Source organism: Montipora capricornis, chromosome 4 (assembly GCF_036669925.1).
Source record: "Montipora capricornis isolate CH-2021 chromosome 4, ASM3666992v2, whole genome shotgun sequence".
In the NCBI taxonomy this organism is placed as follows: domain Eukaryota; kingdom Metazoa; phylum Cnidaria; class Anthozoa; order Scleractinia; family Acroporidae; genus Montipora; species Montipora capricornis.
In genome coordinates this window covers 50,364,430-50,376,929 of record NC_090886.1, presented here as the reverse complement: position 1 = coordinate 50,376,929, position 12,500 = coordinate 50,364,430, and the positions used below count along the sequence as shown (strand labels likewise).

Below are 12,500 nucleotides of genomic sequence, written 5' to 3'. Positions count from 1 at the left end.
CCTTTTGTCGCGCAGCGTCATGATCCCTCTGTAGCTACATGTTCATGTAGACTATGTACGTGCGTGTCCCAACAAGGAACGTAACATGGAAGCTAAAATTTCTGGCTCACTAGTATGTCGGCTAATAATGTCCTTGGCTAAGGCATTGTCCTTAAAAATTTACATTTGCCCTCGAACCTTCGCTTTTCGGCCAAATAGTCATTTTTTGGACAATCTCTCAGCCGCGGTCATGCCGCCAGAAGGGGTTTATTTACAAATTAATTTATTGCCGAATTAAGAGCTACAGGCTCCATCCTATTTATCACTGAAGATTCGCAAATTTCGATGCACCAACCCATGGTCAGCATCTGATTTTGTCTAGATCAACTCATTTTATTTTGTGGGGAAACGTGCAAGCGAACTGTGTCCGTTTTGTCCAGTTTCAAGTAGCACTGATAAACAGTACTTAAGTCTAAGCACCCATTTTAAATAGTTATGGATGTCGTCTACAATCACCATGGTGTCTGAGTGAAGATACTGAAGTGTACTAAGATGGATTTGCAAGTTATACATGTGCAAGATATAGCTTTCAATAACTACGTGGCTCACATGTTGACTCGAATGTTGACTCGCAACGGCTCGCTGGCTTGCATATTAGCCAGTATCAAGAATACCACAATACTCTTTGTTTGTCCCTCCAAAATTTTGTTTCTCTTGGGACTTATAATGGTCCCAAGAGAAACTGAATACAATGCTTGTGCAAAATTTTGGAGGGACAAACAAAGAGTATAATGGTATTTTTGATATTGGCTAATTTTTTATTTTTTTATTTGATTTTATTAGCTTCGCCAAATAAACAAACAAAACAGTTACGTATATAGAAGAACATTGGCAGGGACACCGCAACAGTGTTGGCCAATTACAGCGGGCCCGGATACTAATAAGAACTGAATAAAAACAAGGAATGTTAAAAAATACAGCAATACAGAAAAAAAAAAAAAACAACTACATACAACAAGTTATTGGACGGAACAAGGGACAAGCACTATTGTATTTTAAACAGATAGACTTGAACGACGGTGGGTCATCACAGTTATAGGAAACAGCTAACGCGGACTTATAATAATTAAAAATAACCAATTTAAAAGAAGCTAAGGTCGATGAGCTCAAATCTGGTTCGTCTAATTGGTACAGCCTCCTAAAAAACAGGCCAGGTTTTTCTGAACAAGGAGATCAGATTTATCCTTTAATTAAAGTAGCAGACAAAAATTAATTTTGACCTTTCAAACAATTTTCTTCAAAATTGTCAACAAAATACAACCAACCTTTTGGGATTGTAGTTTTTAATTAGAGTTGACAAAGGATGGGGGTTATGATTTCTGCCGTGCTTGGCTTGGAGGGATGGGTTCAGGTAACAAAGTGGAAGGTACCACTGCAAACAAATTGCAACTTGCCTCAATTTCCAAATTTAAGGAAATGTCTTAATTAACCCTTTGAAGTCCAAACTGGCCTAAACCGGCTAATGCCATACGGCTACTCGTCAATGGGGAACCCTTGGGAGTCAATGGGTTAATGGCAAAGCTGTTGTTGATTTACACACTGGGTCTATTTTTGGAAAGGCTGACTGTGTAATTGACATTCACAAAGTTCTTTAAATTATTTGTTGTAATAGTGCTATTACTGCAGGACTGGGGAACATTGTATCTCAAACAATCCAGAAGTGGGGAAAGAATCTTCCCTTAGATTACAGACCTGCAATAGCCTTTTCTATATATGGGTAAGTGGTAAATACAATTAAATTTAAAAGTTAAATCCAGGAAGAAATTAACACGATAATTATGTTTTTTTTGGCTTTGGCGTTCTTCAGCTTACTGAGGTTGGGCAGATCCCGGTGTAGTCAATCGAACGTTCGGTAATCGACCTTAATTGCTTGATTGGGTTTGATAATCGAACATAATTGCAACAATAATTTTTGCCAATCAAACACAATCGAATGTTTGGCGTGAAACTAACCATTCTGGAAGCAGTGGTAAATAAAACTTTAGCGACAGTGATTTACATGTAACTTTTCTCGAACCTTATCATTGCTTGGTGTTATTCTGAGTGTTATACAAGCAGTTTACATAGTTTATTGTGCTGCTCATATTATTGATTGATTTGATTGATGTTCGATTGGTTTGGTAATTGAACTTAATTGAACTCACTGAAAAGTGCCAGTTTGATTATGTTTGATTACTAAACCAATCGAACATCAATCAAATGATTGGGTTCGATTGATTTTTGGTTCAGTTTTGTTTAGTACGCCATTACACATCAGCTGACTTAGTCTTTCCTGTCTTTTTTTGAAGGTTTTGCTTCAGTGCCCCTTTGATACATTTCCATTATGAGTTGCTGGAAAAAACTGTTCCCAAAACAGCATCATATTCTAAGGCCAAAAGATTGTTGATTGATAGGGGTATCATGAGTCCTTCTCTTCTATTGGTGTTTTTCTATGTTGTAGGAGTTTTAGAGGTGAGTGTATTGAAAACCTTGGTATTAAAATAGATTGCCTTTTATAGATTCATTGCTTTAATTAACAAAAAAAGTGTTTTAATTAACAAAAAAGGGTAATAATGAACTTAACAGGCCATTTCCTAGTTCATGTCTGCCTTATCTGAAAAGCGAGTCTTACAGTTTTTGACAAGTTTTTGTGATTGTTTCAAGGTTTCACTGGTTTCAGGGGTTTTATGTTTTCACTGGAGTGGTTTCATGGGTTTCATATGGTTTCACTGGCTTCATGGGTTTCATGTGGTTTCAGTGGTTTCGTGGGTTTCACTGGTTTTATGGGTTTTGTATGGTTTCATTCAGTCTGGTTTCAATGGTTTTGGAAACCGTTGATACGAAGAAACCCCTGAAACCATTGAACCAAGAAACCCATGAAACCATTCAAACCATGAACCCCTGAAACCATTGAACCAAGAAACCCAGGAAACCATTCAAACCAGTGAAACCATGAAACCCCGGAAACCACAAACCCGTGTGATGAATCTATATTATTCTGGAACCTTCTAGATAAGAACATTCTGTTGTAAGTGATGATGTTGAGTCAGTTTCCAGAACATTCTAAATTACATGAAGACTGCTGAGTCATGCTTACTTGTGAAAGTCGTGGAAAATTCTAGAATGATGTCATGTCTATATTTAGTAACACAAGTGTAAGATGTACATGTAATTAGCCATATTTAGGACACTAAGTATAAATTATATTGATTAGAAGCAGTTGTTGTTGTTAGTTAGTTGTGCGTGGAGATTTGTTACAGTACTGGAGTAGTTGTTACAAGATCCAGGGATCAAGAAGTGTTAAGGAGGAATAAAGAGTCAAGACAAGAAATTAGTGTGGAGACCTTTTGTGAAGTGTCTAGTCCGTGACACCCTGAAACCATTGAAACCATGGAACCCCCAAAACCATTGAAATCACGAAACCTTTGAAACCATTGAAACCATGAGACCCTCGAAACCAATGAAACCATGAAACCTCTGAAACCATAAGCTCCCAAAACCATTGAAACCATGAAACCCTGGAAACCATTAAAACCACGAAACCCCTGAAATCATTGAACCATGAAACCCCCGAAACTATCAAACCCTCAAAGCCAGTGAAACTATGAACTCCCGAAACCAGTGAATCCATTAAACCCCCAAAACCATTACAACCATGAAACCCCCGAAGCCAGGTTTCATGGTTTCGGTGGTTTCGGGGGGTTTCCAGGTTTCAATTACCCTGGTCCTAGAGGTCTTTTCTTAAGCTGCGAGAGAGCCCCAAAGTGGCGACAAGAGAACACCTCTGCTGTGTTTGTGTTTGTAAAAATATCAACCAATCCGAACCTGAGAGTCAGATCCTAACCTTTGTGTCTGCATGGTTTTTTTCTTCTCGTGGCTTTGCAATTCGTCTTCGTCGCTTCGTGGCTTTCTCGCGGCTCAAGAAAAACTTCTGGGACCAGGGTAGGTTTCTACATCTACATCGACATGTTCCAGCATTCGGCAAAGTCCCATTTGGCTTATGGCTGTTTCTGCTTAGGTGGCCTCATACACCGTAAGCCTTTTTAGAGACATCTCTGCCAAGCCGGCCACTTCTGCTGGAGAGAACAGGACAGCCGCAACACTGGGGACTACATCCTCTACTCTTATCGAATAGTGTGTGGGTTCTTTAACGTCCCACTGGGAACTTATGAACATAGAAGGTATTTGTGAGACGGGGCCTCCGGTTTATAGTCCTTATCCAAGAAGACTTGAAAGTCTACCATTTGCAGATGAAATTACGAATGCAGCACTTTCTCCTCAGTTATTTTAAGATAATGAGTGTTGATCCGGCCGGGGTTCGAACCCACAACCTCCCGCATTACAGCCCGATGCTCAACCAACTGAGAACACCAGTTTCCGTGGTTTCGGAGGTTTCATGGTTTCACTGGTTTTTAAAGTTTCATGGTTTCCCTGGTTTCGGGCGGTTTCATGGTTTCACAGGTTTCAATGGTGGGTTTTTATGTTTTCATTGGTTTTTGGGGTTTCGTGGTTTCTTGGGTACAAACTGTACTTTGTTTAGTACATTTTGTGCACTGTCAAACACACCAAGACTAGTTTGTACCAGGGTCTCCTTCGCACTACCCACATCTACGTAATGAGTACATAATTTTCTAGTTGCTGGGGATGTTCTGTGGCATATTCAAGTCCAGACTTTGTTGTTGTTTAGAAAGTCCTGCATTACCAGTTTTTTTGGGTAATGTTGTTTTGGTGGTTTTAGCCCTTGCAACCGCCATAGCTTACCAAGAGGGACTTAACTTTCCCTATTATCTGTGTTGTAGGGAAAATCACATGAAGGAGCAATAATGAAAATAAAAAAACACTACTGGACAGCCCTGAAGATGAGTTGGCGAGTGTGGATAATATTTCAGTTCTTCAACCTAAATTATGTCCCAAAAGAGGTATTTCTAAGAGTTAGCTTGCAAAGCAGTACACCATGGGCCAGAGATCGAGGGTATTTAAGGGCCCACAGACGGATTTTTCGCGCATTGCTAAGAAAGTGAAATGTTACTTCCGGTAACTGACGTCATCATACCATGAGCTGACAAGTAAACCCACTCACAAGCAAAAGTCACCGCACAAACTGTTGTTTCCATCGAAGGTTTTTCCTCGCCCTTCCTCGCGCTCATTCTCAGATCAACTGCGCATGCGTAAACGAACTGACTTCCGGTTTGAGAAAAAAGCTAAATTTCCGGCGGTTTTAAATTGAATTAATTTTTTTTTACATGGCACGTTTCATCCCCAAATACAGAATACAGCTAAGCATTGATTTTTTAAAATCATCTTTTTTGAAAAAGTTATGGGTATTTCAGTATCGTTTATGTCTTTAAAAAGAACATTTTTCAAAATAAAAAGAAAACCATGCTTGGCTGGATGCAATAACGAATACAAATTATCAAACCATCGATTAAATACCCAAATTGCGTAGCACGGAGACAAATTTAGAGTTTTCTTTTATTGGTCACGTGACCATGGGCGTGGTATGATGACGTCATATTTACGGTCATTGGCTTACAAAAGTTGGAAACTGACCAAAATAATGCCGAATTCTCTCAAATTACTTAACCATTACATCCTTAGCAACGCACCCCAAAAAATACGTCAGTGGGCCCTTAAGGATAACATCAGGCCCTAGTTGTTCGAAGGTCAGAGCCCGGTTGTTGGAAGGGTGGATAGCGCTATCCACCAGATAAATCGCTATCCACTGGATAACTCAATTGGTTTTGCTAGTGTTTATCCGCTGGATAGTGATTTATATGGTGGATAGTGCTATCCATCGTTTGAATAACTGGGGCCAGATTTATAACTTTATCCGGTGAATGAGTCACTTTTTCTCAGTTTTAGTTTCAGCAAAGATTTCAGTATTTGCCCTCTAGGCTTGTAACTGTGAATATGCACAATCTAAAGCCAATGATAGATGGTTCAACATCCTGCAACATCAACTTGTTGCTCAACAAAATTAATGTTGAACAATGTTTATAAACAAATTGTTTATTAATAAAGGATTGAAAGGCTAACTATTTTGAATCCATGCTTGGAGGCAAATAGAGCAGAAATGTTGTACTGTCTGAATTGAATGTTTATCTTCTCAGTTGTTTGTCTGAAACACATGGGTTTCCTTTTTTGAACTCAGTCCTGTTAGGGAAGGGAATGTATACAGTCATGTATATAATTCATTTGCTTTTTTCACCAATCCCATAATACAGTTCTTTTTTTTTTTGAGGGGGGGAGTGGGGGGAGGTACTGTATTTGCATTAAAACAATGGTATTCAGTTCACTGAAGCAAGATACAGCTCCCAACTTATATTGTTTTTATGTAAATGCGAATGTCCCAAAACGTATTGCATTATGCGATGGTGAAAGTAGTCAATTGTGTAAAACCTTCAGAAATGTCTCCATTGAGCTTTGGAAAAACTAGCCTTTCGTCGTTGATATTGTTTCAAAAGGGGCTTTTCAAAAATTAATAATGAAGGAAGTCTCCTTCTTGAACTTGGTGCTGCAGCATGTCACAGCAGCTGCTGTCAGTAAAGGAGGGGGGGGGGGGGTATTTTTTTTAGCTTACACAGACTCTTTACCACATTTTTTCATACTGCAAGATGGCAATTTCATATACGTAGTTGGTGGCACATCTCAGTTGTTGGAATTTAGCATTCAAGCCTGAGGCCTTTTCTGCACTGGTATTTCATCTTACATGTACATGTAGGGTAATTGTTGCTTGGTGGTTTGTTGGTTTCAAAATTTATCGTTTTTCATTTTCAGTATAGAGTTTTGGCGGGCAACATGATGTCATTCCTCTGGAGCACGTACTTGGCCACGAAGGGATAATAACGAGGACACAAAAATGGAAGACTTGACATTCATGTCGCGACTTTTATTGTTTTGTAAAAATTGGGAATACAGTATGGAGCATTCTTCAGGCAGAAAAAGCATTATTGATTTTTTTAGACTAAGTATTGCTCTAGTTGTTCCAGCTGTATTGGGCAGTTCACGATAAAGCAAAGTACTCCTCTTTGCTCAAAATCGTTTTCATGATTCACCATAAATTATTTTAAAATTATATTTTTTAATACTGATTGACCACTCTCTTATCGTACATTAAAATGATAATGTTAATATCATGAGTACGCGAATTACGATCGTCGGGGTGAGTGGAGTCCTGAGAAGGACTGTTAAGGATGACAACTGATGTTTCGACATCTAGATGTCCGTAAATGCATGTAAGTACAGTGTAATTAGATGTACGCATTTTCCAATAAGCGTCACAAAGTGCCCCCTTGCTCCTCTCCCCAACTTTAACGTCACTTGGGTCTTGGAATACTGACGATTAAGGTCACAAAGTGTCCCCCAAAAATGATGCTGCTCCTTAATAAGTAAGGATAAAGTGCTGCAGTAAAAAAAATAACGCTAACTTTACCATAACCTTATTGTTAGAAATAGGTAGCAAAAAATGCTTAAGCCGCTGTTAACCATTGAAACTGAAACTTGTGTGCAACTTCGCTGCAAAACAATTTTCAGGAGGTATTGCACCATGTAACAAGGTCGGTTTTGTGAAATTGTTTTGAACTTCTGTTGCAAGACAACTTTCTAGAACTGCTTTCTACTTCTGCAACACTCACAGCAATTACAGTGGTGATAAAAACAGGAGTTTCACCATGTAATACCACTTTGTGAAACTGGTCTCACTCGGCCTTGTTATGCTACACTGCATACGCCAATCAGAAACTGGCTAAGGCCATGCAAACAACATTTCAATGTTCCCGTTATGTAACATGGTGCAATGCCTGCTGAAACTTTTTTTGCAGCGCCCTTGCCCACAAGTTTCAGCTAAAAGTTTTAACATGTAACAGCAGCTTTAGACTTAAAAGGGACGCGTCATGTTGAATATCAAAATTGCACCAAATTGCTTGCATTTCTGGACGTAAAATTAATGCATGTTGTCGAAATGTCAGTCAATGTCAGGACTACACTCACACTGAGTCCGAGCACACTTCACTTAATTGTGATATGACTCAGGTGGATTCAAGCCATTTATGTTTTATTAATAATATTGTTCATTTTTATAGATAATTATTATCTGTAATCAATTCATGCATGATCCTTAGCGATGATGATCTGTAAGCTGTTCCAAAGTGATTCCTGAAAACAAGCAATGATAAATCAATGATCCTGTAATTCGGTTTTGCTTTAAAAGATCAACTTTCATGTTTCCCATATCAGTGCTTTATTTGTGGAATGAGACATATTGAAGTTCATGATATCTGAAATTGCTCAAAACACAAGTTTAAGAAAAGTGGCATTTCGTGGTGCTTTTGAGATTTTGTTATTCACTAAGTGCAGAGCGCTAGGGTATTCCTCATAAAAACGTACATTCTCCTTACACCCAAATCCTGGACCGAAAGAAGTGACACATTTGCTGTTCTTTGTCCGTGAAAAGAAGACCACGAATACCCCTTTGCCTGCCCCACCCAACACAATATTGATTAGGAAGCAGCACAAAATACCATATTAACTTCAATGTTTAATGCTGTAGATCTTTTTCACGTGTTTCTGTTGCTGTTGCCACAGTGGCCATATTTGTGTACCTGTAGAATCTTTGGGGAATAGCACTCCATTTTATGGAGACATCTTCTGTTTTAGTAAAGCAATATGGCTGGTGGCCAGCGGTTAACTCTGGTTCAGAGCTGGGTTTTTTTTTAGTTTTAAAATTTCCTTATTTGGAAGTAACGTACATGTAGCTCGTGCATTTGTCAGGCATACATCTTCCATCTTATTTATGTCAATATTTGGGCATAAAATTGGTGTCGTAAAATCCCCAGCTTTGTCCCAAGGAAAAGAGTTGCAAGTTACACCCTTCAAAGTCACGTGCTTCTGATCCAATCCAACCAACATGATTCAATGCGTTGGTCGACGCCAACAGTTGGTCAACTGTCCACCAGTGCCTTGGCTGAGGTGTTCTTTACCATAACCCATGTATTTTACTTACCAGTGGTTCAGATAATGAAATAGTTTATAGAGCTCGTGTCGCTTGTCAAAGCCTTTCTCTTTTGGAATTTCTTTGTGATATGCATCATAAAATGCTCTAGTAAAACCTCCAAACATTCCTGCTATTGCTAAATCATATTCATGATGTCCATAAAATGAAGCTGGATCAAATGCCACTATAAAAAAGAAATGGAAAAGTGTGGCCATACATGACTTGGAGTATTTTAAAATTAATTTCATTTTTGGAAAGCCTAATTATCTGTTTGTTTTATTTCATTGATTAATAAATTGAAGGACAAAAATAGATTATTAAATATTAGACATTGATTTGTATCACTACTGAAGGTGTTGTTCTCTTTTTTTTTTTCATCTACCAACTATTAAAGTCCAGGTTTTCAAAGGAGAGTGAACAGAAGACCAGGTTTCCCTAATTTAACCCCTTAGAGCAAGTCACCATAAACACGGAGCTTACGAAACGAGGACGATGACGGCTACCAGGACTTTATTTAAAAAAAGCGACTAATGTTATTAATTTTATTTTCAATACCTGGCCCTTCATCTGTTTCTGCCACATTTCCGCTCCAAAGATCACCATGTAAAAGTGATGGCTTTACATCGACATCTTTGAAAAACTCTGGTACTCTAGGTTTCAGTTTTGACCATAGAGATCTTGCCTCTGCGTCACTGTACTGGAATTATAACCAATATTTGTAACGTTTCATACCATGAAATGATCATAATTTTCCATACAGGTAGTTTTAATGATTTTAATAAGAGGGAAAACAAATGAATGGGATCAGGAACAGGTGCCACAGCAGGCACCAACCAGAGATGAAGCATTTTCTTGAATTTACCACAAGTACCCACACCTGAATGGAGTGTTAAATGATCTGGTTGGTGAAACTGCCAGTGGCCTAATAATTCACAAAATTAAAGTACAAACAACTTGTTTATACCTCTTTATCAATCAGGTCCATTTGATGCTGCAATCTGCATTTGGTGTAAAATGTCTGTTACAAAATAAACATAGCTATATATTAAAATAATACTCGCAACCCCTTAAAATTAATATGACTTTTTTTTTGTTCAAGTCACCGTGATCAACTTTCTTTCCTTGACAAAGTTGCTCTTGGGGTTCCCTCTCTAGCCCTTCCCCCATCTGAAAATAGGTGCGTCTAAAAATGCAGGTCAGTGCACATGTCATGGTGCTACAAATAAATAAACAACACTGTAAGTGTTTCCTAGCCCTAATCACTCTACAAAAATGTTGTTTCAGGTCAAGGGAAACATTTGACGTAGTTGTTCATCAGTGGAGCAGGGTCTTCTTAGTCTTAAACTGTGGAATGTGACCTGTATTTTAGATCTGCCTCCTGAAAATTGGTGATAATTTTTTATTTTAGTTTTTAATTTAACCCATTGTCTCCCAGGGGTTCCCCATTGACGAGGCAAATCGTCTGGCGTTAGACAGAGTAAAATACTAAGTCTGGCCGGTTTAGGCCAGTTTGGGTGTTTATAAAGGCTTACTGGGGGCATAGTTTTTCAGTGAGTGATTAACCCGTTGACTCCCGCAGGTTCCCATTTAGACAGAGTAAAATACTAAGTCGGTTTAGGCCGGTTTGGGTGTTAAAGGGTTAATACACATCATTACTAACAGTAGTAAAGTACAGTATTACAGTACTTCTAATTTTATTGGATCAGTGTAGGACACAGTTCTATAATTGTGTTTCGGGTTCAGCTTCACTGTTTTGTTGACTGTGTAGTTAAATATATATATATATATATATTATACCGTACTACTCCGCCCATCGTTTTCTACATGAATCATAAGAACCGTAGCAATTGAAGCTGCATCTCAACTCCATTATATATTTAATACACATTATCATTCTGAAACTCACCCCCCAATCATCGTGCCATTCATTGTTCTGTGCAAGGTAACCACAGCATGTTGTTGTGAGAAATCCAAACTTATCAACTGCAGTTGAATCTTGGTCCTTCCCAGATTCAGCTTTTTTGAGTTTTTCAATGTTATTTAGATGAAGCCTGCCAGATATAGGTATACTTTTAAGTGTCTACACATTTACATAACAATTTAAAAGTTATCTTGAAAATTATCATGATAAAAGCTTACAGTAGATATATTCTTGACATTATTTAACAATTATTCGCTAAAGGCGAGGTGAATATCTGTAAATAAAAACCGAGATGAAGTCGTTTTTTTTATTCACTGATATTAACCAAGCCTGAGGTGAATAATAATTGTTTCAGTATTGCATAGGTGTGATTATTTGAAAAATATGCATTTTCTTCGAAACAATCCATTTCTTCCTCTGACTTACCTCGACAAAATAGCTGGCACGTCAACATGCGAATCACCCAATTATTGAAAGCTAACCGTTTTAAAATGGGTCTTAAATACTGTTTATCAGGCTAGAGCACTATTTGAAATGGGTGCTTGGACTTAAATGCGAGACTCGCATGACTTGCTGGCTCACAGATTGTCCAGCCCCACATGAAGGCATCATTGAGTGTTCGATAGAACACCTTTTTGTAGGGGCCCATTTCTTGAAAGTCCCGCAACTTTCCGGGCCTTTTTTGGGTATCACAAATTCCTCTGTATCTTGAGAATGGCGAGGTTTTCATTCACCAAATTCCACAATCATTTTGCTTTTTGCTATCTTGAAAACATCTTGAAGACCAACTTATTAAAACAAGCAGATTCGGGAAAGGCTTCTCAGGCTCTAAAAGTTTATGGAACTTTGGATAAATGGGTTCCTGGGACCGCTGCTGAAGGTGCAGTCAAGAAAAAAGCTAGTAATAGTCCAGGCCGCAGTCATTCAAAAGGTGGATAACTCTATCCACCTGATAAATCACTATTCACTGGATAGCGCAATATGCCATTTCCAAGTTCATTCCAAGTCTAAGTGCGAAGTTTTTGTGATGGTAACTAGCAAAACTTTAAATATGAAAGAAAACTAATTTTCATAAGAAAAACTTCACACTTGGACTTGCTTTGAAGAGGACGCAGACATTTGAAAAGTGATAATCCTTGAACTAAAGGAATGGTAGTGGCGTGGAGGGATTGCTTTGTTAAGAACTGTCAAATGAATATTAATATTTTGATAACGAGGTCAATAATTAAGGAGGCTCAAACCAGTTTAAAACACTTTCAGGAAATAGTTAAAAAAACTTCTCTGCAGTGGATTCACAGCCACCTTAACAACTGGAAAATTTCAAGGTGGCTCTCAATTCGAAGAATTTTTTAAACTTAGCAGAGAGAGTTATCCTAGCATGCCAATCACTTTCCAGCAATAAAAATTGGGGTTCACCGAGTGGTTGTAAAGCTGATCCTCCTAATTAGCAACAGAACGGGAACGTCAGTGGCGACGGCGCGCGCAGAAAAAACACCAATGAGAATTCAGAATAGAATAGACTCCGCTCTTTTCTTCTCTATTCTAAATTCTCATTGGTAGTTTTGCTGC

General features: G+C 38.4%; 2 protein-coding genes across 2 annotated transcripts in view; one reads left to right on the top strand and one right to left on the bottom strand.

The window, feature by feature from the left end:
- The window catches only part of LOC138047282 (peroxisomal membrane protein 2-like), a 9,505-nt gene extending 173 nt beyond the window's left edge, over positions 1-9,332 (top strand). Inside the window, exons 2-5 of the mRNA XM_068894046.1 lie at positions 1,652-1,756; positions 2,328-2,490; positions 4,818-4,937; positions 6,796-9,332. Coding sequence (XP_068750147.1) covers positions 1,652-1,756; positions 2,328-2,490; positions 4,818-4,937; positions 6,796-6,861 — 454 coding nt within the window. The 3' untranslated portion in view covers positions 6,862-9,332. The remainder of the gene's footprint in view (positions 1-1,651; positions 1,757-2,327; positions 2,491-4,817; positions 4,938-6,795) is intronic.
- Positions 6,880-12,500, bottom strand: part of LOC138047280 (ketosamine-3-kinase-like) — a 6,259-nt gene continuing 638 nt past the window's right edge. Inside the window, exons 4-8 of the mRNA XM_068894045.1 lie at positions 10,917-11,061; positions 9,975-10,028; positions 9,566-9,707; positions 9,020-9,194; positions 6,880-8,172 (exon numbers count right to left, since the gene is read on the bottom strand). Coding sequence (XP_068750146.1) covers positions 8,094-8,172; positions 9,020-9,194; positions 9,566-9,707; positions 9,975-10,028; positions 10,917-11,061 — 595 coding nt within the window. The 3' untranslated portion in view covers positions 6,880-8,093. The remainder of the gene's footprint in view (positions 8,173-9,019; positions 9,195-9,565; positions 9,708-9,974; positions 10,029-10,916; positions 11,062-12,500) is intronic.